At 40.1% G+C, this 22,567-nt stretch overlaps 1 protein-coding gene across 1 annotated transcript in view; it reads right to left on the reverse strand.

Moving 5' to 3' along the window:
• ADGRG6 (adhesion G protein-coupled receptor G6) overlaps positions 1-22,567 on the reverse strand; it is a 120,025-nt gene that overhangs the window by 66,981 nt on the left and 30,477 nt on the right. Inside the window, exon 3 of the mRNA XM_063124592.1 lies at positions 2,196-2,537. Within this exon, the coding sequence (XP_062980662.1) occupies positions 2,196-2,537 (342 nt within the window). The remainder of the gene's footprint in view (positions 1-2,195; positions 2,538-22,567) is intronic.

Raw genomic sequence — 22,567 nt, forward strand, 5'->3', positions numbered from 1 at the left:
TCAGGAGATAAGATGGACTGAGCAGCCATTATTGTATCTCCCTCACTACTCAAGGTCTGTACATCTGTCTAAGGCCTCAGAAAAATACTAGAACAAAATATTTAGTACATTTAGTTCTATCACAATGGCACCCTGGAGCTAACTGTGACTTGCAACTACAGCTCATCAAGAAGACAGAAAGGGCAAAATTGCATCAGTAACTGGGAAAAGCATAGAACGCTGGTGTCAGTATTAAGAACAGATTTCCCTCTTGGTTGCCCAAGAGGGTTGCTTTAATCTTTTTGAAATATCCCAGATGTTGGTACTTCTTTTACTGATTGTCACATGTACACAGAATATATAAATAGCAAGAAAGTATACATACATAAAATGTATTTAAAATGTAATTGGTTCTGTTTTATAGAAAAATTTTAATATTTGAAATTCTTCTTTAAGAATTCTTCTGTTCTCCAAGTGTGAATGTTTTCATATTTGAATCTAGCATTTTGCCTCAATTTTTTATATATGAAAGGATTAATTACATCTTTTCTTGAAAACTTGTATGGGGCAATGAAAAGAAAACTAGCACAACTTTTCTATCATGTTGTGGGGTATGAGACTAGGTGGCTTATTTATGTTTACTCATAAATAAGAGCCCAAATGGACATTAATTTAAAGACCAAGCTTGCAGCTATGTCTTTCATTTTTATACTACAGCAGTATAAAATATAGTATAGATCCAGATTTGGGCACTAGCATGGAAGGTAGGGGGGCTTTAATCCCCACTTGAGATCAGAGGCCCTGTGCCTGCAATTTCTATCTCAAAATAGAAAAAAATTATTAAAGTAAAGTAGGGCTGTTTCAGCCCTAAATCTACAAGGCAAGTGGGTACAGGATTGTGGCGTTATTTAATTATTTTAATATTTTCTAACCTGATTTTCAACATAAGCTTTCAACAGTTTGTAATTCTTCTCTTCATGCCTGTGAATTGCCCAATACTTTTAATGAACTGCTTTATGGGGTAGGGAAGGGGTGGAGCAGGGGAGAGCCGAAAGATGCAATGTGCCTGTCACCCTAGCAACAAGCACCTCCGTGCCTCCCTGAAAATGGATCTATTCACCGTAGGAAGAAAGTGATGACCTTGGTGGATGGGTCCATTTTGCAGTGAGGTGCCACCGCTTGTTGCTAGGGCAATGGGCATGTCTGTCACTGGTGCAGCCCTCACCGTAGGAAGAATGGCACGGTGGGTGGATTGGTCCTCAGAGAAAAAGTGATCTATCCACCACTTCCTCCTTTCAGCACAGCTAGAGCAATCTGCAGCAGGATGGACTCACTGCAGGTTGCCGTAGCTGCACTGAAAGGAGGAAGGATCTCTCTCGTGGTTTGATGATACACGTCAAGCCCTGTGAAGCATTTGGAGATGGGCGCAAGGGGATTGAATGAGCTCGGGCTCTCCCCTGAGATCATCAGGTAAGCTCCTTCCATCCCTTCGAGCCGATATTCACCTGGCCCGCAGGTCTGGGTGGGTGGGCAAAGGGACGTGCCTGTCCCTGGGAACACTTGGGGTGCCGCGATCATAGTGCCCCACCCAGGGACAGCACAATCGGGGCTTCCCAAGCGCATCCCAGCATGGAATTCTTTCCCATGCCTATAGAGCACCACTGGGCAAGAGCGGACAGGGTTTCTGTCACTCTTGCCTGGCGACTCTGTAGACATGGGAAAACTCCACAGAGCCTTCCACACGATACGCAATACAAAGGTTGTGCAGGAACTCTCCTTTGCACAGTATTGATATTCTGTGTGGGGTGTTTTTCAAAAAAGAACTACGTTGTTGCCTGGAGTTTTCCCACCAGACGACATCTTTCTCAATGGTGGTAAAACACCACTGTGGAATTCTAAAACCACCGTTGACTAACCGAGCCTGAATGTGCATATGAGGGAAAATGCAACTAAGCTGCCTGCAGTTGCTATCTCTGCTACTCCACGCCTTGCATCTATAGAATACTATATAGTACTATAGTCTGTTCAAACTGCTTCACATAATCTTAATATGGGGGCTTCTAAGCACTGAGGGGTCAACATTGTGTCAACACTGTAGTTCTATTTCTCAGCACACATACGTATCGTCAATTCCCAACTTCAAAAGGTACACTTTTAATATACATTCTGGAGACTTATAGGAAGTGAGAAGGAAGACATGTCTAACACATACCTACCTCGGGTATAACTGGCATTGAAGCCTCTCTTTTGGATACTAAAGTCACTTGTAAAAGATACAATCATTTCATTTCCAGATGAATTAAATGATAAACCTCTGGCAGTGATGCCACAAAGAGTAACTTGTTTGTCTCCAGTTTGTAGTTTTAAATAATCATATATGCAGTTGGGAGCTTCTTCAATCTCAAAATCAACAAATGTTATCTGAATTATGAATCCAGAAGGAGCCCTGATGGTCCACCTGCATGACTGGCTATTGGGATAATCACTAGGGAAGCAGGGAGAGGTAAAAATTCCGGTGGGGTTGGAAAGCACCATACGACAGTCGGAACATCCAAGAGCTATGGAACAAACAAACAAAAAGAGAAAGAGAGATGATCAGCAAAACAGATATTTAAGACTTAATATAAATGTTTTGAATAGTAGAATTTGGAATTAGTGCATAATGGCTATTAGTAGCATTTTTTAAAAAAAAAATCAAAGTTTTCTAACAGAATTTAGTCCCCTTCACACATAGCCACAGCAGTCCGGGACCTGCTTCTTGGATGTGCAATTTCACACTTTTCTAGAATGCATATGATCAACAAACCCCAGAATAGATAAATTTAAACATAAGACAAAGCAGACTTTAAATCACGAGTAAAAGGCTACATTCAAATCATATAAGAGCCAGTGTGGTGCAGTGGTTAGTGTTGGACTGGGAGTCGACAGATCGGGGTTCTAGTCCCCACTCAGCCACGAAGCTCACTGGGTGACTTAGGGCCAGTCGCAGATTCTCAGCTCAACCTACCTCACAGGGTGGTTGTTATGAGGATAAAATGGAGGGGGGAGGATTATGTACATCTCCTTGGGTTCCTTAAGGAGGAAAAAGGCAGGATATAAATATAATAAATAATGATACATACTTAACTGGGAATAACTCCCATTGTTCAATGGGACTTACTTCTGAGTGGAAATGCAAAGGATTGCACTGTGAATTCAAGTATCCCTTTTTCGTACCTTATGCATTTCCAGAAGAAGCATGCTTTGTAATTGATTGCTAGAACAATTAATACATATTTTTCATTTTTCCGTTATTATAACCAGTTTTAATTATATTCTCATATTTATACCTTGCCTTACTGTTTAAACACCCCTAAGTATGGCTAATACAACAAAGGAGAGCATCTGATTAAAATAACACTAACTTAAGATTTCAACATTTCAGTAGTAATGAAGCCAATACAAAGTAAAATAGAGATAAAAGGCACCAAAGTAAAATAGAGATAAAAGAGAGCTCCCAGCAGCGGGGCTGGGTCGTGGGAGGGAAGAGAGCGGATGGGCGAGGAAAGGGGAGGGCGCCTCCCACGCCCCCGGGACCGCACAGGGGCCGCCGCCACCGCCCCTTTCCTCACCTGTCCGCTCTCTTCCCTCCCACGACACAGCCCCGCTGCTGGGAGCTCTGGCAGGGCCTGCTGGCTAAAGGGAAATGGAGCCTGGAGCAGCCCGCCCGCAGTCTGCGCTGCCAAAGCACGCCTCCTCCTCCGCCTCTTCTGGGGACGATTAAGGTACGTACTACACGAGCGTTTTCGGGGCGCCCTCAAGTGGCTTCGGGCGCCTTCGGAACGGTGTGTGGACTCCCCCCTGACCTGTTGGGTTGCCCTGCTTCGAATCCTCACTTGCCTCAGTCTCCAGCATGTCTTTTTCATAGAGAACGACAAGCCATAACCACTTTAGTTCCCTTTAATAGTAACCATGGCTACGTTTGCACATATTACCGTGGCCAAAAACAGAAATTCTTTGACTCCATCTTACACAAATGTCCAGAGGGGAAAATAATTGTTAAAAAAAGGATTAGTGAATGTGTGCCGCTTGTTGTGGCTTGCTCATTGATGCCTATATCCCATGATGGGTTGGCAGTGCTGGGTTCAGAAGACACACCAACCCATTGTGGATTCAACAATCCCTTCAACAAGTCATGGGCTGCTGGCTGGCTTGTTGCCCACGAACAATCCACACTGTGAGAATCAGTTTGTTTTCACACGACACAACGATCCACCATGGTCTGTCACCCACAATCGGTTGTCATGTCATGTGAAGCCAGTCAAATGGTGCAATACCAGCCTTCCATTTAATTTAATTTAGTTTAGTACATTTCTATATTGCCCAATAGACAAAGCTGTCTGGGCGGGTTACAAAGATTGAAAGCCATAAAAATACAATATTGTAACATAATATAAAACCCTTTTGCAAACAACATATAAACACACACACACACACACACACACTGACATATAAAAAACATTTTTAACCATCATCAATAAGAAATCCCAGGGCTTGTTAAAAACCCTAACATGTGCTGTGAAATGCCTTAGAGGGAATTCTTAATGTGGCGTTGAAAAGATGACACTGTTGTGCCCGATGAGGCTTAATTGGGGGGGGGGGCTGAGAAGGCTCTCTTCCTTGTTGCCACCCTCCAAGCCTCCCTCAGTGGAAGCATTCGGAGAAGGACCTGAGATGACAATCATATCGTAAGGGCAGATTCATACTGCGGTAGATGGTCCATCAGATACTGTGGCCTCAAATGACACTGGTTTGCAAGTCTGTCTATTGAAATGCCTTACTTCCACAGCTGGCAAAGGTTGGGGGTGGGGAGGCTATTGTGGGTGGGGTGGGAGAAGAGTCAGGGAGGCACGGCATAGGTGGCCTCCCTGTGGCACCACTGGAGAGGGGAGGGGGAATCCGAGCCATATATTGGCTCTCGCCCCTCCCCTCCTCGTACGGGCAGCTTGAGCGGATTAGGGTCAGTGAGCATTCAGAGGCACCGTTGCGATGATCGGTAATGCCTGAGGCTCCCCATTTGCGAGCCTTGTGGCCCAGCTGGCGGTGATAAGGGTTACCTTTGAGGCCAACCTTCCTCACCCACTTTGAGTCCTGCAGCACGAGGAAGGTGACACGGAAGGCCTCCCTACCCCAAAAAGGGAAATGGTGAACATTGAGGTATCACTCTTAGGCCATGAATATCTCACCCAATAAAACAGCATAAGGCTGCATTAGAGAAGATGCCCGCTTAGGTTTATCCTATCTGCAGATCTATTAATAAATGTGGCCCTATTTAAATCCCAACTTTGTGTCCGCCCCTTTATTTCCCACACTCCACATTCCCGCAACTAAAAAATGACAGTCAGAACATCACTTACAGTCAATGAGAGGTGTGTAACCAGATCAGATAGCATAGCTTTAGGTCAGCCCCATCACCCGCTACAAGGAAAGATGTTCAGTGACATTTCCCCACAGAAGATAGAAGCCTGTTGAGGCTCTTCCACCTTCTTTGAGGCTTTCTGCCAGCTACTGCTTCTGTCTTCCCCAAGGCAAACATTTTTTGAGGGAGGTCAGTGTGAAAGCAGAATTAAAGTGGGATACCTTGCAAAGATCTGTGTAGTCAAGCCAGTCCCATCCTTAGGTCAAATAACATTGCTTTAAGGCTGTGGATTTAGCCTTTATGCTGCTAATTATCTATTCCCCCTTTACGAAATAAAATCAGATTATTTAGTATCATAAACGGCTGTAATGACGCATACCTGTAATGCACTTTGAGGTGTATCAATCAGTTAACACACCCACACTCAGAAAGATAGATAAAATAAGCCTCATTTCATGTAAGTAACCAGCTCATATGGCCCTTCTGAACTTCTGTCCCACAGCCAGAGGAAGCAAACTAGCATGGTTCCAAAGAAAAGCATGATTTCACATGTCTGTCCTAATGACTTTCAAAGACAGATTCAGAATTTTAAAAAATATATTTAAGTTTAAAAGGAGAAGATGGAAAATAAATTACATAGTTACTTCACCTAATAAAAGTACATTCTTGCCTCTTTTAACTTTTGGGTTTAAATGCTGATATATACTGACGCCACAGCTCAGAGGCAATTCTAAATTTAGGTCTCTTAACAAGTAGGCAAATAAGGAGAGCTGAGGGCACACCTGCAGACAAACAGAAGAAAGAGCCAAACCACCATGATGCATGTGGCCTGGACTGATTGCAGGACAAACAAAACGCTTCTTTTTCAATATAAGACACAAACAGGGAACACAAGAACAGTTATAGTGTGCCCGGCATATGGACCATGGCAAATCTGTTCTCTGCTAGGCTTCATATTTAGAATAGCTGGTGGGAGAGAAAATGTGAGCGTGTAATGTGCAAATCTTCTAAGTTCTAGAATGTGATGGACATTCTATATTATTCAAAAAAGATGTGTCCCATTTCCACTTAATTCTTAGAACAATATTTCCCCAAGTCCCCAAAAGTGACTATGGTGAAATCTTTTGTCCCCACATAACAAATGGCTAGCCTTCCTGCAGGGAGACAGTCTCAACGCTGTTAATCTCATTTTATAATGCAGGTAAATGGCCACTCAGGCATAGGTGAGGGGGGGGATACATAGCTTCCAAATAAATCAATGTTTAAAACTGTCAATGCATATAAAATGGAAAGGTAGTAAAAAAGGATGAACAGGGAAGAAAGAAGCTTCCCATTGTTTTAGTTTAAATGGGACTAAATGCTTGTTTTAGCATTGTATTCATGTATGGCATTATCCAATGGGGCTGCTGTACTCCTGCCAATTCTACTGTGCAAGCAGGACCCAATGCTTGTGCAATGGTGATTTAATGCTTCATACAGCAAGCCCTGAAATGTGCAGAAACACTTGTTTCCAGGTCAGGACAAGTTGGCAGAACTCTCTTATGCAAGCTCTGTTGACCTCCCCCATTCTGGAAATGAGCATTTCCAGTTCTTATTCAAAGTGCTAAATCATCATTGGGTCCAACTGCGGTTTGGAAAACATTTGATACAGGTGTGTATTGGTTTTAGCAGGGAGCTCACAACCACCAATACATTAATATTTTAGGATTTGAGAAATTGTGCGGGGAAGTCACTTGTCAAAACATAAAAAATCACAGAAAACATTCAAAGGGTTCATGACGAATCCTAAATTTATGAAACAGTGGAAACCATTTATCTAGTATTGTAAAAAAATAATTATCATGTAGGAATTAGTAATTCATGATTCACTGTCTCATAAACTATTGATATGCTTTCTGGTGGCATTTGATGTTCTGCGGTTTTTATCTTATTTTATATTTAGCTTATGAGAGTTTTACGTATGCAGTATATTTTTTGCATAATTCTTATTTCTTATTTAATTGATGCATTACATTGAAGTAATAAATAATTTAGTGCTTAATTGCTTATAGATAGCATGTGGTCTATTTTTTTTACATATAAATATAATGAATTTATTTTTAAAAAGTGAGATTGGCATGTTACACAATTGAATATGCTATCTGGGAAATGTAGTCCATTTTCCCAGGACACAAAATATTTGATTAGTTCAGGGGAAATGTGATCTCTCTTCAATAAAAGGGTGATCTCAAGGGACAACATTCTATTTATTTAAAATTATTTTAGACCTTCTTTAAGAGTAGAACAAATGGAATACATAAATGATTAAAAATTGAGCATTTATTATACTAATAACACATTAAAGTGGAATCAATCAGCGCCCTTTAGCTCTGTTAGGTCATCGCTTTTGTGCAATTAGCTGAAAGCAGAATTAAAATGGAGATTCTATATAAGTACGTAATACAGCACTGTATTATTCAAGAATACTTTTCTTTGTGGTCAGGCTCTCCTATAATGTCTATTTACAAGTTAATCCCATACAGTAAAGGTTACGAGCAGTTAATTAGAAGATTCTTCCTTCCGGGTTAAGTCTGTTTTATTGCTTCTTGATGAACATAGATGCGAGGTCAGTGATGAATAGCCTATTAATTGTTTTTTGAATAGCTTAATTCCTTAAAGTCAGTTTCTTGGAAGTAAACGCATGGTCAGCACAGTTGGATCTTCAGAGCCCTTATGACAGCCAAAAGACTTATATTATCACATTGGAAGGACAAATTCACACCTCCTATAATGCAATGGATTGAGGACCTAATAACATTATCAACTTTTGAACGAGTGTTATATAGGCCTTTGCTAGACCAGGCTATATCCTGGAGTGATACCTGGGATCATCCCTGTGCGTCCAGATGACGCACAGGGGCTCCCGAGTTCAGGCAGGGATCAACCCTGCCTGGCCCCAGGATATAGCCTACCCCTTTGGGCCCGCTTTTTCCTGCGGTCTCGGGCTGAGTCTGAGACCTTGAGCATGTGGCTTGTTTCCATGTCTTTCCTGGCTCTGCGCAAGAAAAGCCGCAGAGCTGGGCACTGCGCCCATCGGGGGTAGGGTGGGGGGAGCGGGGAAACCTTTTTTTAAAAAAAAACAACCCCCAAAACACTTACCTTGGCGCATGAGCATTCATGCGCTTTGTTCCTTTTTTAAAAAATGGCGGACGCGACGGGTCTCTCCTTGAGCTCGTTGTGCCTGATGTGTAGACTAGGGCAACATCCCGTGATACTTGCATTGCGGGGTCTCCCCTCGTCTGGTGCGGATTTACTGATAGGTCTAGCAAAGGCCATAGATGCAACTTGCAAGTGGATAAATATATGGATATTTGGTCTGCTTTTCTTGAAACCTTTGTATAACACTCTCCCTTTTTCTTTTCTTTTTTAACAGTTCATACAATGAAAATGATGATAATTCTACATACACAATCTACGGGTGTTTTTTTCCGTTTTCACTATGTATTTTCTGTTTTGTTTGTTGATATTCACAATATTTTTTTTTTAATTTAAAAAGTCAGTTTCTGCTCTCACAGGGAAGTGGAGTTTTTACTTATTTCCTCTCATTATTCCCTCCTCTCCCTTCCCTCCCCATTGCCCAGGATTCCATATTACCAAGCCATACTGCAGGAGTTGAGAAGGACCTAGCAAGGGGTCAAGACAAGGATATATCAAGTCTTTTCCAGAACTAGGATGGCTTCCAGCACAGCTTCTAACTCACTAACTTGTAGTTCTTCAGATAGTCCCAACTTTTACAGAAATACAAAAAATAATAATTTTGAACTTTATCACTTGCAAGATGGCTAGAAAAGCCAATTTTATTTCAGATTGGATACAATTGTCTTTAAAGAGGGGGTTTGTTTAGTTTATATTTATTACATTTCTATACTTCCCAATAGCTGAAGCTCTCTGGGCAGCTGAAAGTGGTTTGTGAGATGCATTGTTTCTTATGGTGTACACACAATAGTTTTGTCTCAATGTTACCTATTGTCAAACAATTAAAAAAAATATGAAAATCCTATTTAACAAAATCCTATTTAAGGATATATGTAGACCTGGTTCTCACATAATAGCGGCAAACCGGGTGTTAATAATTAACTAACTATAATTAGTAGTTAGGTTAACTGTGAGTTGTTTAACCCATGAAAATCCTATATTGTCTGGTTTGGACATCACATAGCAACCACCAATTGAGGGTTGAACATTCAAGAAGGCTAAGGAGCGTGCCCAGCATGTTCCATAGTAAACTGTGGATTAATCAATTAAGCTATGATTTGTTGCCATTACATGTGAACAGTCCTGTGGACATCAACCTCTTCAAGTATCTAAAAAAAGAAGTATCAACTACTTCCACCAGCTTCAGTTTAAATAGATGTTTCTTAGTCTTTTCACCTGCAATCTACATAATACCCCTTAGAATAATAACTTGTTGTAACTTTTTGTTTAAATTTCATTCTCTTAAATCCAGGGGCAACAAAAGAATTGCATCATTTCATGCCATTAAAATTATATTTGCCATAGATATACCAATGCATAAATGCAAAAGAACACATTCAAAATATCATTCCATTGAGGCCAAAGGGGTCAGACCTCTTTGTACTATTCCTACTCCAAATATTACCACATTTATATTTATTTATCTTGGATGTACCTTCATAAGCTGTGTGAGGAATTAAAACCTAAACCTTAGCTAAAGCTTGTTTTTTTTGTTTTTTGTTTTGGTTTTCTCCCTTTGTTTCATTTGCATAGCAGCACTACCATAACCAGGAAGAATGTAAAGCCTTCATATTCTAGACTGGAAATAGTGCACAAGCCTGCTGAAATCTTTTAGACGTCAATGAAAGGCAGGATTGTGCTCTCATACAAATTATTCAACAATTGGGTTTTGGCCACTGATGCCAGGAGACAAAGAGAGCATTATATCCCCAGCCCTATCAGCTTGCTTTACGTCTTCATTTACTGATACTTTGTGTCTTGAAGAGAACTCGTCCTATGGTTGAACTGGTTGGTGCACATAACAGTAAGTGAATCAATCAGAAGACCTCCTCAGGGATTAAAACTTGCACTCTTTCATATTGAGGTATCATCATAGATAGCACAATGAATTCTTATATTTGATGTATATAGTGCCACTAATCCAAAATAAATGCTTTGGAGGGGAAAAAAATCTACACTCATTACAGGGGAGAAAACAAAATTATGGTGTTAAAAATTATCAGCTAAAAATCCACTGGCAGAATTTTGGGTTAAAAACAGAATTTAATTTGTCATAATACCATGTTGTTTTTAAGACTTGGATGAGAGACCTGAATGCTTAAAAACAGAGGAAATTTTACATGGAAATAACTTGAGGCAAAAAAAGAAAGAAAGAAAGAAAAAGACACAGCTCTGCTTCCATTTAAAAATCAACAATTTTCCTCCCAATAATAGTGGAAACCAACTGTGCTTAGCAGACATGAGACAGTTTAAATGTGCAAAACCACATTCCAGACTCTCCTATAGAAGATGTGGCTCTTTAACTGGAACCCACATATAGTCCTTGGTTTTTCGATTACAACACTTATGCTTTGGGATGTTTTTTGTTTTTAGAGTCACTGATAACTTTTTTAAAAAAATTACTAAGATTTAAATCCAATTATGCCATTTTGTCATATAAGTGGCTACTGTGATGGGTTTAATACAAACTAGGTAACACATGTAAGTACCAGAGTCTGTTTTGAATTGTCTATTCCCAGAATAAATGAAGTACAATAAGATGAGCCACTGAGTGCATTTTTCCGGAATACTGTGTATGCTTCACATCCCACACACATCTGAGATTAAAGGTTAGGGTTTCTGGGGCAGAGGATTTGGCTTCCAAGCAGGCTAAAGCTCTAGCACCTCATTTTTCAAATTAAGCCCTGGTTGGAGAAAAACAACAACAGGTTTTTACTTGCAGCAGGAAAACAAATAAATGCTCCCCCCCCCCGGAGAAAAAAAGCTAATTGCTAACTATGAGACTGTCACAAAACTATGAACTGAACCCTCAATTGTTTACTACAGACAGCTTATTTGATAAATATATAAATGCTGTGTTCTAAACATCCAAATTATATGGTCACTGTAGTGGCCTTATGTTAAGCGTGAGTCAACTGAATCTCATTCTGCCACTGTAACTAGAAATTGTGGGGAGGGGCAGTAGGCTTATATTGAGAAAACAGCTCAACAGACTGATATAAAACTAGGCAGTGTAGGAAAGATGTGTTTTGGATGGTCTGTGCTATAAAATGCCTTTTATATGTACGAGTTTAAAGTTTGAGGGTATCCACCAGCAGCTTGACAGGTATTGTTTGTCGTCCCCCCACACCCTGCATAGTTTTAAATGGTTTGTAGTGATGTTTGTTTGTTTGTTTTTGTAGTAAAATATATCCATTTGTATGGCAACTTTTGGAAAACAGTTTGACATCTTAGGTAAGAGAGAAGATGTATCATGTGCTGTGCCCCAGAAGAGGTATTAAGGTATTTGTAGGTTTGAAGAAATGGTTAGAGGGTAAGTGTTACCTATATCTGTTTGTTATGTAGCTGGTTCAGTCAGGAAGCCCCTTTAAGGAATGGAGGAGGAAAAAGTGGGAGAACCCTATTAGGGTGGATCAGAAGTGTGAATTGTAGGAACTAGTATGGGGAGAGGCAGCCTATCTCATCCGACATTTCTGTTCTTTATCCCTGTGTTTACGATCTAAATGCATTCAGCTGTTGACTCAGAAGCAAAAGTTTAAAGCATGTTTAGGATGTCAATGTGGCTTGGTCCTAGAAAGCAAACAAGCACTTTCCTAGGCAGCAACCATACACATGTACATGTACAAGCAAAATGCATATTGTATGCTATTCTATGTTGTGGTTAGTTCTAGCTTCACCACTACCTTGGTGCTGGTGGGCTGTCAGTAGCAGAGTATCGGACTTAAGTCCCACATTTGTCTGTTCGCAGAAATTGACCCATGGGCTGGATTTACACATAATGCACATCGACTCTATTCAACTCAAGCTATAATGCAACTTAAGCAACCATTCTCATTACAAGTACCCAACTGGCAACTAGTACTAACTGGCAGTCATGCAACTTCGGCGCTTCGGCTATTGGGCAATATAGAAATGCAATAAATAAATAAATAAATAACTCCTGGGTAAGTAGGAGATAGTATTATACCCTCAACTGGCTAAAAGGAAAAATACTTTAAAATGCTTTACCTGTCACAGGCAGCTGGGCTAGATGGCTTTCTCTCATTATATATGGATGGAATTGGTTGCCAATTAGGTACGTGGAATGGTAGCTTCAGTTCCATTGTTAGCTTCAGTAGCATAGACTTCATGGCCTGGTTCGCACATAATGCTAACTGATAGTTCTTTTAACAGAGAATTGAATAAACCATGGTTTTGTTTTCTTAACCCCTGGGTTGGTTGGTTGACTCTTTCTTTGCCCACCCCCTCCCTGTATACCAAATTCCTTTGCAGAAGAGTAGTACTGGCATGCAGTATAAAGAGGCTATGTTTTTTTACCATTCTTGTCCACTGCCAAAGTAGTCTGGTGTAACAACTCATGAACAATCCATGGTCCCGAGTTCCCACATCATGACAACCCATGGTTTACCCAACCCTGAGTTCACAACTGAACAAGTTATGGATCCCTCTTTCTGGGTTGTTTGTGATTATTATTATTATTATTATTATTATTATTATTATTATTATTATTATTATTATTTATATAGCACTGTCAATGTACATGGTGCTGTACAGAGTAAAACAGTAAATAGCAAGACCCTGCCGCATAGGCTTACATTCTAATAAATCATCGTTTCTTAGCATGGCTGTATTCACACATGAAAATTTAGAATTCAACAACCCATACCATGGCTTAACATTATGTGTCTATTCCAGAAAACAGAAAAATCTGGAACTTCAGTCCACTACTCTGCCACTAACAGCCATGCAGCTGTAAGGTAGTTGTGAAGCAAGAACTCACTACAGAATAGGATACCATACCATATGCATATTGCTTAAAATATGCCCATCAACAGCTTTACTTTCCTGGAATTTTGGAGTTTGAATAAATATGAAAAGGGTTTTTGTTTATTGAATATGAAATATATCTCTGAGTAGCAATGTTAGGAAAAGTTAAATTACTGTGAAAAATAATAATCGATACAGAAGTTCAATTGCGTATTACTTTTTTTGGGGGGGGCTTTTCTTTCTTCACTTCATTTCCCCATCTTCTTCCTTTCTTGTGTCATGTTATTACAACCCTACTGTGAACAATTTACTTATGATTTAAGATTACTCTTACAGTATTTTAAAAAAAGTCACATTATTTTCATATGTGTCATCAAATGGCATGAATGCTTTTTCAGAAATTGAGAACAAATCAGTGGTAAGATATTTGTCTTTTATATTATCCAGTGATAAAGTCACATTTCTGAAATTAAATAATCGATGAAGGGAAAGCAAGCAGGTTTTTGCCTCCTTCGGAATCCTGAGTCTTTATCCAGCTTTCCCCTTCTTTTGTGCTTTACATGAAGCTTTACTGCCTCTGCTGTCTTCCTTGTCAACAGGCCCTTACTTATGAACAGGACTTTATTCACAAGCAGTCTACTTCATTTGCAAGCCTTCCTCAGGGTTAAGGGAACTGCCCTGAAGGGAGGAGCCAGCTGCCCACCACCTCCACAGAAGGACTGCTGTTTCCCCTGGAGCGCCCTTGAGCCCTCTACCTTTCTTCCTCCCTGTCATGCATCTGATTCTACCACTGGAGGATTTGGCAAGGTGGAGGTGCCCTCCGAACCCTCTTGAATATGCCAAAGAAAGACTTACATTGAAAGCAAAGTTACTTGAAAAGTCTATATTTTGTGCATACCTTTACATATACAGGGATTGCAAATGTTTTCCATTATTAAAGTATTTATATACCTGTTCAATCACCTGATAATTTACCAGTTAAGTGTTCAGGTTTGACTGTGAAAGCCTAAAGGAATCAGATATAAATACTAAAAATATTTTCTGAGCCAGGTTGGGGCCTTGCCCTCCCTGTTTCCCCTTGTTATTTTGATTTTATGCCAGTGAAAATTCAAGTAGAAGCAGAACACATTGACTGGCTCAATCCACAATTTGTGAAGAGGTCACACTGAAAGCAAAGCTTTCCCCCAGAGGAAGGGGTAGTGTGAAAATCCTGTGATACGCCCAATGTAACTTAAGAATATTTTCATTGGCAGCCATGCAAGAAGCATACACAAACAACAAAACTGACTTGCTAGAATTGACCTTAGTTTCATTTTTATAAAATAACTAAAACTCAGTAGACTTAAGAATATTGTAATAATTTGCAATCTAGCAATGCTTCATTAAAGAGATACCAGTAAATTTCTGGTAAGTATTGGCTCATGCCCCATCTTTATTTAATTCTCTTCTTTTCTCCATAAATTCAGTTTATTGCAAAATAATGCAATTCCTTCCTTCATAGTACTGCAAAAATCTGTTCTTTGTTCACAATTTTTCTAACCAAAATCTCTAGATCAAGCTTAGATTACTGTTGAAATACACTGGTTTCTTGTGGACTGCACAAAGAGCATGTTGTAATGGGTCTTGCTCCATAAACTTGCTATAAGATCAACTGTGCCAAGAGGAAAAAACCCTAGCAATCATTAAAAGTGAAATCTAGTTATGATTAAAAACAACAACTCTACTCTATAATGCCATTGGTATATGATGACACCTGACAAGTCTGAATGCATACTTTTGCTCATGCGAAGATGCAGGATCATAAACATTTTTCTCTAGGAAGTAGAAGCCATTGGAGAAATAGAAGCTTCAATAACAGTAAGGTTTTTTTCTGTTGAATCTTGCCTATTGAATTCAGTCCCAACTTAGGTTAACCAATTTATTTACAAGATTTTATACAGCTTCCTGGCAGGGCTCCTAGCCAGACCTAGGCAGGATCTACACTACTGCTTTATAACAGTTTATAACAGTTTTGACAACTGTTTGGACCCCAGACACACTCCATATACAGCTTTCAAACCGTTTTCCAAGTGTCATATCCTCCTTGGTGCAGATCTGGCACTAAATGGGGGCATCTTGAGGCTGGGCTTTACGTAAGGCCAGCATGAGGAACCTCCAGCCTATGGGCAAAATCTGGTCCCAATCCAGCCTTCTGAGTTTCCTCAATAGCCACATCCCCTTCCTCCTCTTTCTCCCAAACCCCAATGATTTGATGGTTTCCTGACTTTTGTGCAATCTCCCCCCCCCCCCTCAATTCTAAACAGTTGAAATGCCTCTCCTTAGTTACTGAGCTTTCAGCTAAAATATGCTGATATTTTAGGGTTTAAATTTTGTTTGGACCTTTGCCCCCTTTGTTTTCTGGAATGTGGCCCCAAGAATTTTTTAAAAATAGAATTTGGTCCTCGTGCTGAAAGAATTTTCCCATCCCTGACTTACAATTCATTTTGTTTTTCTTTCCTTTTTTCATGAATACTTGGGATATCCACAGAATCCATTTCTAATCTGTTCCAAAATACACATAAATTATTTGGAATTGGCTTCATTGATGGCTTTGGATGTAGGCTTGATTTTTATTTTAAAAATACTTATTTTTACTAAGATGGAATAAAGCTATTAAAAACACCTCATCTGTCCTTTGTAGGATTTTCCCTTGAACAACTCAATACTTTTTTTCCAATCTATTTCTGAACAACTTGATGAAAAGGAGATTCCACCACTTCCCCCCAGGAAAATTATTCCATAGAATAAAAGACTATACAATAAAGTCATTTTATTCCTCTCAGAGTTGTTAATGGAGATGCCAGGCATACAGATTTGGCTGGACAGTGAAGGAATTGGACCTCAGGCCTAGTTTCCAGGTCAAATCCCTACCCTAAGTGAATAAATTCCAAGATTAAAATAGCATACAATGAATCTGCCTCTGAGCTTTCAGCTTTGTCTATCTGTTCTCCTTTTGGTCAGGAGAGAAAGATGAGGAGAAGGACGGGGAGAAATTCCAACCCATTTCCATGATTTCCCCTTTTCTGTGTTCTCTAGGGGCATGTCTACACGAGAGGTTATCCCGGGGATTGCCCTGGGATCATCCCTCCGCGGCCACATGATGCACAGGGGATCCCAGGGGCAGAGAGGGAGAGATAACTGGGACAGCTTTAATCCTGACTTTTCCCGAGACTGCGGGACGTGTGGGCAGCCATCCTGGTTTTGCTCCAGCTCCTCGCGGGTAAACACGAGGAGCCAGGAACCGGGCATGGAACACCTCAGGCAGTCCGTGCCCATCGGGGGTTGGGGAGCGGAGCTGGACTATGTGTGTGTTTTTTAACCTTTTTATTTTCACTGGAGTGCTCGTGCGCTCCAGCTCTACTTTCTTTTAAAAAATGGCTGCCGCAGCAGGCCCGATGCGTGGGATGTCGCGCGGCTGCATGTGCACTGAGGGGGAGGATCTCGCAATCAGAAAATCATGAGATCCTCCCCCTCCCCCCTCCCTCCCGGAACACTGGGAGGTCTAGAGATGGTCTACTTCTGTCTAATCCACAGCTCCCATCTGACAGGCTCAACAAAAAGATGCTTATGAGTATTACTAATGTAATATAATAAAATATGAACATATTCGATAATGGTTTAAGTCTTTCTATATCTTTATATATCTTCTCATCTTCCAGTCAGTGTGCATGATATATTTTATTCCAAGCAGCCTTTCTCAACAGAAATCTTGAGTTTATTTTATTTATTTATTTATTTCATTTGTATACCGCCCCATAGCCGAAGCTCTTTGGATGGTTCACATACATTGAGCTGACAAAACTGACTTTCTTAGCTTTTGTTTTGACATGTAGGTTTTGTTTTCCCTGTCAAGCGGTGTTACAGGAAAGATGGTTCCACTTCCACATCAGTCACCACATTCATTATTATCATACATGAAACGAAAATGTAAGAAATTTGTACAGGTTTGCGAAAGATGTAGGAAATGCTGCAATGCTTTCCCTGAACAGACACAGACAAACCATTTTAGAAAAGAAATAAAAAGTGGATTTATGGTTGGAGTGAGCGTTGCTTTAAAAAAAGTGCAACTTCCTATTACCAAAAAATTCAAACAATTAAGTTACATAACGTTCAGAGGAAAAAACACTTTTGCAAACAGGCTTGTTTTAATGTCTGACCTATTGCTGCACTTTAAATTACCCTCTGAAACTGCAGAGCTTTACAACTGACTTGCTTTACAATTTCTGAAACCAAACCAAGCACATTAGCCAAAAGGAAATCTCTTTCATGATTATGTATTTAAAAGTAATACAGACAGGAAAATGGCATTTTGTTATCTCTGGAGACATAATTTAAAAAGGCTTGAAAAGATTTATTGAAGCAGGATGACAAGTGCACACAGATTCTTGAAACAAGTTGGGAAGTGACTTAAAACATTTTAAGACCTTTTTAATGAAACCAACTGAACAAATTGTTTTAAAACTGACTGTATGCCTACGCTTGTAATTTAGCACAATGTTCCTTATCTTGAACTTTAACACAATGTACAGGATTACAATTTACTACTGTTGCCAGTGCCCATTGCGAACGGAGAAGGAAGTTACAGAAATAAACACATGGACAACAGAGTATGGGATTAAATAGGGCCTCTTTATTTACGAATGGAGATTCTCCCCTCCATGGATCTGTGCGAGACCGTGCGGGAATTAATCTGAAATCTTCAGGCAACTAGCCTGATCCCAGGGCGAGCCACTCTGCTGAAACAGGGGGTCGGATAATCCGGCCCCCTTTTTCCCACCACACTTGTGTGTTTGGAGAGACCAACCTGCATCATCTCCACTCAGGCTGCACAGGCGAGTAGATGAGACATGAAGGTCCCCAAACGCAAACCATATCCTGACACATGAGCTGCACAGTTCACGAGGAGCAGGCCTCTGGCTTGCCAGTCACCATAAAGGTGCCCGAGTGCTCACCGTCCCTATCCTGACTACCCAAATTCCCTCACAACCCTGCCATTATAATCCACCTAGTTAACCTCCAAATCTAATAATCAGCTCCAGTATGGAGTAGGTGAAAACCTGCACATTCCTAAATGGCAGGGAAAATTCCTACTCAGCCCCTTCTGCTAAGAAGACGACTGGTTATTCCTACACTGGTTTATTGGGAGGGAGGGTGGGGCCGAAAACGAAAGAGGCCAAGTGCCTCATGGGGGCAAGCCTTTAAAACCTCGGCTCCGCCCCCATCCCACGACGCAGCACATGTGCTGCTCGAGCAGCGTTTCTTTCTGCCTCCTCCCCGCCCGCAAAAGCCGTCCACCACCCAAGCCGTTCCTGCTGGCCGGAGAACGGGCATCTTTATTACCTTCGACCTGGCACATACTTGTAACAGCCCCTCAGCCATAAAAGACATTGTCTGCTTTGACATTGAAGCTTCTTCTGACCCTTTTTAAAAAGGTTTCTTAAATTTCTGCTGCCCTATTTGTTTTTATTAACAGTCACACCAAAAGTGCATGTATGTATATTGTCATGAAAGTCTTAGAGGACATACCAGTCAGAAAGTTAGACAAGAACTTTATTATTCCTTTTAAACAAGAACAGAACAGAAACAGGAAAGGCCTGACTCCACCCAGATACAACTAAGTCCAGTGGTGGAGCTGCCTAAGCAGCCTGGCATCATTCGTTTCTACTCTTGGCTACAAAATGCCCCAGTGCAGCTCTGAGGCTATTTTCAAGCAGCAACAACACTTTTTTCTGTTTTAAGTGGAAGGGACAAGAGGAGAGGGAAACCTTCACCACCTCTTTTGGAATGGTGAGCAGCACTCTCTCTTCCAAAATGTAAGAATTACCCCCTGAAAGTTGCGAGTATCTCCCCTTTCATGGGGGAAAACAAATGGCTCTGTGAAAGTAGAACAGGATACTCAGCTCGACTTTAGCTGTATCACTCTCAGATATCTTCTTTCATGAAATAATTCGACCTTTCTCCCTTGTGGTCCCTTATGCTTGGAAGTGCATTTAAAGGGGCTGTGAGGCTTCTCCCAGCTCCATCCCTGCTGTGTACATGTTAGTATGGAGATGTGGGGAGGGGAAAGCCATTGTGTATAGATCTCTGAGTGTCATCACATGAGGAAAAATCATGTTTCTTTACCATTGCTTCGCCACACTTCCTCATTCTTCCCGTAGGGGAAAGAGGAAGTAAACAAAGACTTGTAGCCCATTCAGAGGCCATTTTTATCACACCGCTTTTCCTGCACACAGAAGGAGATCACAGCAAAATTGGATTAAAAGGGGTCTATGTATCTACGGGAAAACAAGCAGGAGTGGGAGGTGTACAGGAGGCGGACGTCATCGTCTAAAGAACACACACACTTCTGTAAGTAGGCAGTAGTGAGCATGCGGTAAAACGCTTGTCTGATGAACCTCTGAGTCCTGGAAACCTGCAGGAAAAGCATCCACTAATTTAGGCTTACCTCAGATGTCCATGCTAATGTACAGACAGTGGGAGCTGGACCACGAGAACCTGTACAACATTGGGCTAAAGATGCAACTCCACAGCCCTTTACAACATGCTTGGCTCCTTTGTGCAAGTAACACGTGGAATAGACTTTCACGCACACACACACACACACGCACACGCACGCACGCACATACACATATAGTCAGGAACAATCACCCTAGATTAGGAGTGCATACTTGTTAAATCCAATTGATTGCAATGGGATGTGGATTATCATTATACCATGCTTGGGATTCTGCTGAACATTCAATAACAGCAGGCCAAACTAGCATGCAGGTGTATGTACTGCTGATTTAAAAACAAAAACAAAAGCAGATTCAGGGGGCTGCAAGTTTTACCAGAGGGATGGTGGGCAGGGTGGATTGAAAAGGGGTTAATCTGGATCACTGATTTAAATCAAGTTTTCCACTGAAACATTTCCATATATTTCCTGAACAATGGGGCAAATCTGACCACTAAGCCATATAAATTTAAACTAAATAGAGCATTATTTACCCTTTCTATTTCATTCCTACCAGCAGGCGTTGCATCTCTTGGTCAAACTGTATAGGGCAGAGGTTGGCAACTTCAGACCCTCCAGGGACAATTCCCCCACCCCCTCTGGACCTGCCATGGGCCACACTCCACCTGTTGTGTTGGGAGTATCATGAAAAAAAGGAACAAAATAAATAAAAAACAGAACAACTACATTTGTCTGTTCTGAATCTCCGTACCTGCTTTGTCTTGTGAACCTTTAATTATAGACATTAAGTGTCTAAGCTGATAGACTTAATAATAACGTTTTAATTAGGGTATTCCCCATCCTCCTTCCTCTATCCTCCTATATCTTAAATTTTTGGTGAATGTGTCAATTCTTGTTTGTCATATTTTAAATTGTTTTGGTGTGATATCAGTGGGTAATACATAGATCAAGTACGTAAATTTTGGCACCACCATCATCTTTATAGTCGATATTTTGCTCAGTAGTGACGAGTTCATTCTATTCCATCTTTTAATATCTACTGTTATTTGTTTCCAGCTTCTTCCATAATTTAATTAGAAGGATTTGTTCATGTTTTTTGAAATTTGGACTCCTAAATAATGAAATGACTTGTGAACTAACGGGATATTTAGTTGATTAGGCATGTCAATTTGTTCTTTAGGAGGTATATTGTAACATAGTAAATCTGATTTTGTATAACTGACTTTCAATCTTGATACTATCTGGAAATGTTCTCAGTCCTCTTTGATGTCTCCTGTACTCGCTTTTGGATTTTCTTGCATAAGTACCATGTCATCAGCGTACAAATTTATTAAATGGGTTTGATTTTTTATTACACTTGCTTGATATTATTATTGTTTCTTAATTTGTCTGCTAGAAATTCAATTACCAGATCAAATAATAATGGGGATAGAGGACAACCCTGTTTGATACCAGATTGAATTTTAAAGGGGGATGTTTCCATATTATTAAAACTAATTGTCACTGATGTTTAGGCATAGGTTGTTTGTAGAATATGTGAGAATTTTGGGACAAATTTGTATACTTGTGAAATATTTAATAGAAATTTTAGGTTTACACTGTCCAAAGCCTTATAGAGATCTAGAGCTAAAATTGCTAGCTAGGGGTGTTTTCTATTTTTTTGCATGAGTGATTACACTATATAGTCTTCTAACAGGATCCAGTATATACCCTTTTGGAATAAATCCAAACTGTTCTGGATGGATTCTTTTCCCTATCACTGTCTTTAGTCTGTTTGCCCATACAGCAACAAAAATGTGTAGCCCACATTTAATAATGAGATGGGCTGATATGAATCTGGAAGTTCTGGAGCCTTACCAAGTTTTAATAAAAGAGTTATCCTTGATTGTTTCTATGTATCCATTAATTGAATGTAATATTGCATTAAAAACTTTTGAAAGTTGTGAAATCAATAATCCGGCATATACTTTATAAAATTCAGCTGTAAAGCCATCAGGGCCTGATGCTTTATTAGCCTTCAGTTTTTTTCTAGAATTTTTTATTTCTTCTGATGATATAGGCTGTTCTAAATATATATTAATGGCTCACTTGTTAAGCCATTAATCTTATTTTCTTGTTGATACTCATTTATACATTCTCAGTCTATATTTGTTTATCTAAATTTTCCTAATATTTAGTTAGTATTTTCCCCATTTCATTTGCACTACATGTTTTTGTTTCTTCCTCAGTTGTTAAAGCTACAGTTCTATTGCTATTTTTCTGTATTTAACTCTATATACTAACATTCTTGATCCTTTCCCATCAAATTTATATTATCTTTGTTTAACACAGAGAAAGTCTACCATTGTTTTATCAGTGTCTAGCAGCTTTTCCTTTCCATTTTTTGTCTAATTGCTTGTGAGCCAGTATGTTTATACTGAGTTGTTAGGAATTATACATATATATTTTTTCTAATTCTGAGGTCTGTTTTTTGATATTATTCCAAATAATGGCCATTTCTTAAACGTACTGCCCTATTATTACTGCTTTCATACAATCCCACCTCACCACTTCTGTAGTGTCTTTAATATTTTACTACCCTGTCCTGTATTCTACTTTTGCATTCCTGTCGTGCTATTAAGGTAGAGTGTAACCACCATATTGGTACTGTTTTTTCCTTGACATACATTGCCATCTCCAGGAGCACCGTGGCATGG

The sequence above is a fragment of the Elgaria multicarinata genome, chromosome 4 (genome assembly GCF_023053635.1).
Source record: "Elgaria multicarinata webbii isolate HBS135686 ecotype San Diego chromosome 4, rElgMul1.1.pri, whole genome shotgun sequence".
Lineage (NCBI taxonomy): Eukaryota > Metazoa > Chordata > Lepidosauria > Squamata > Anguidae > Elgaria > Elgaria multicarinata.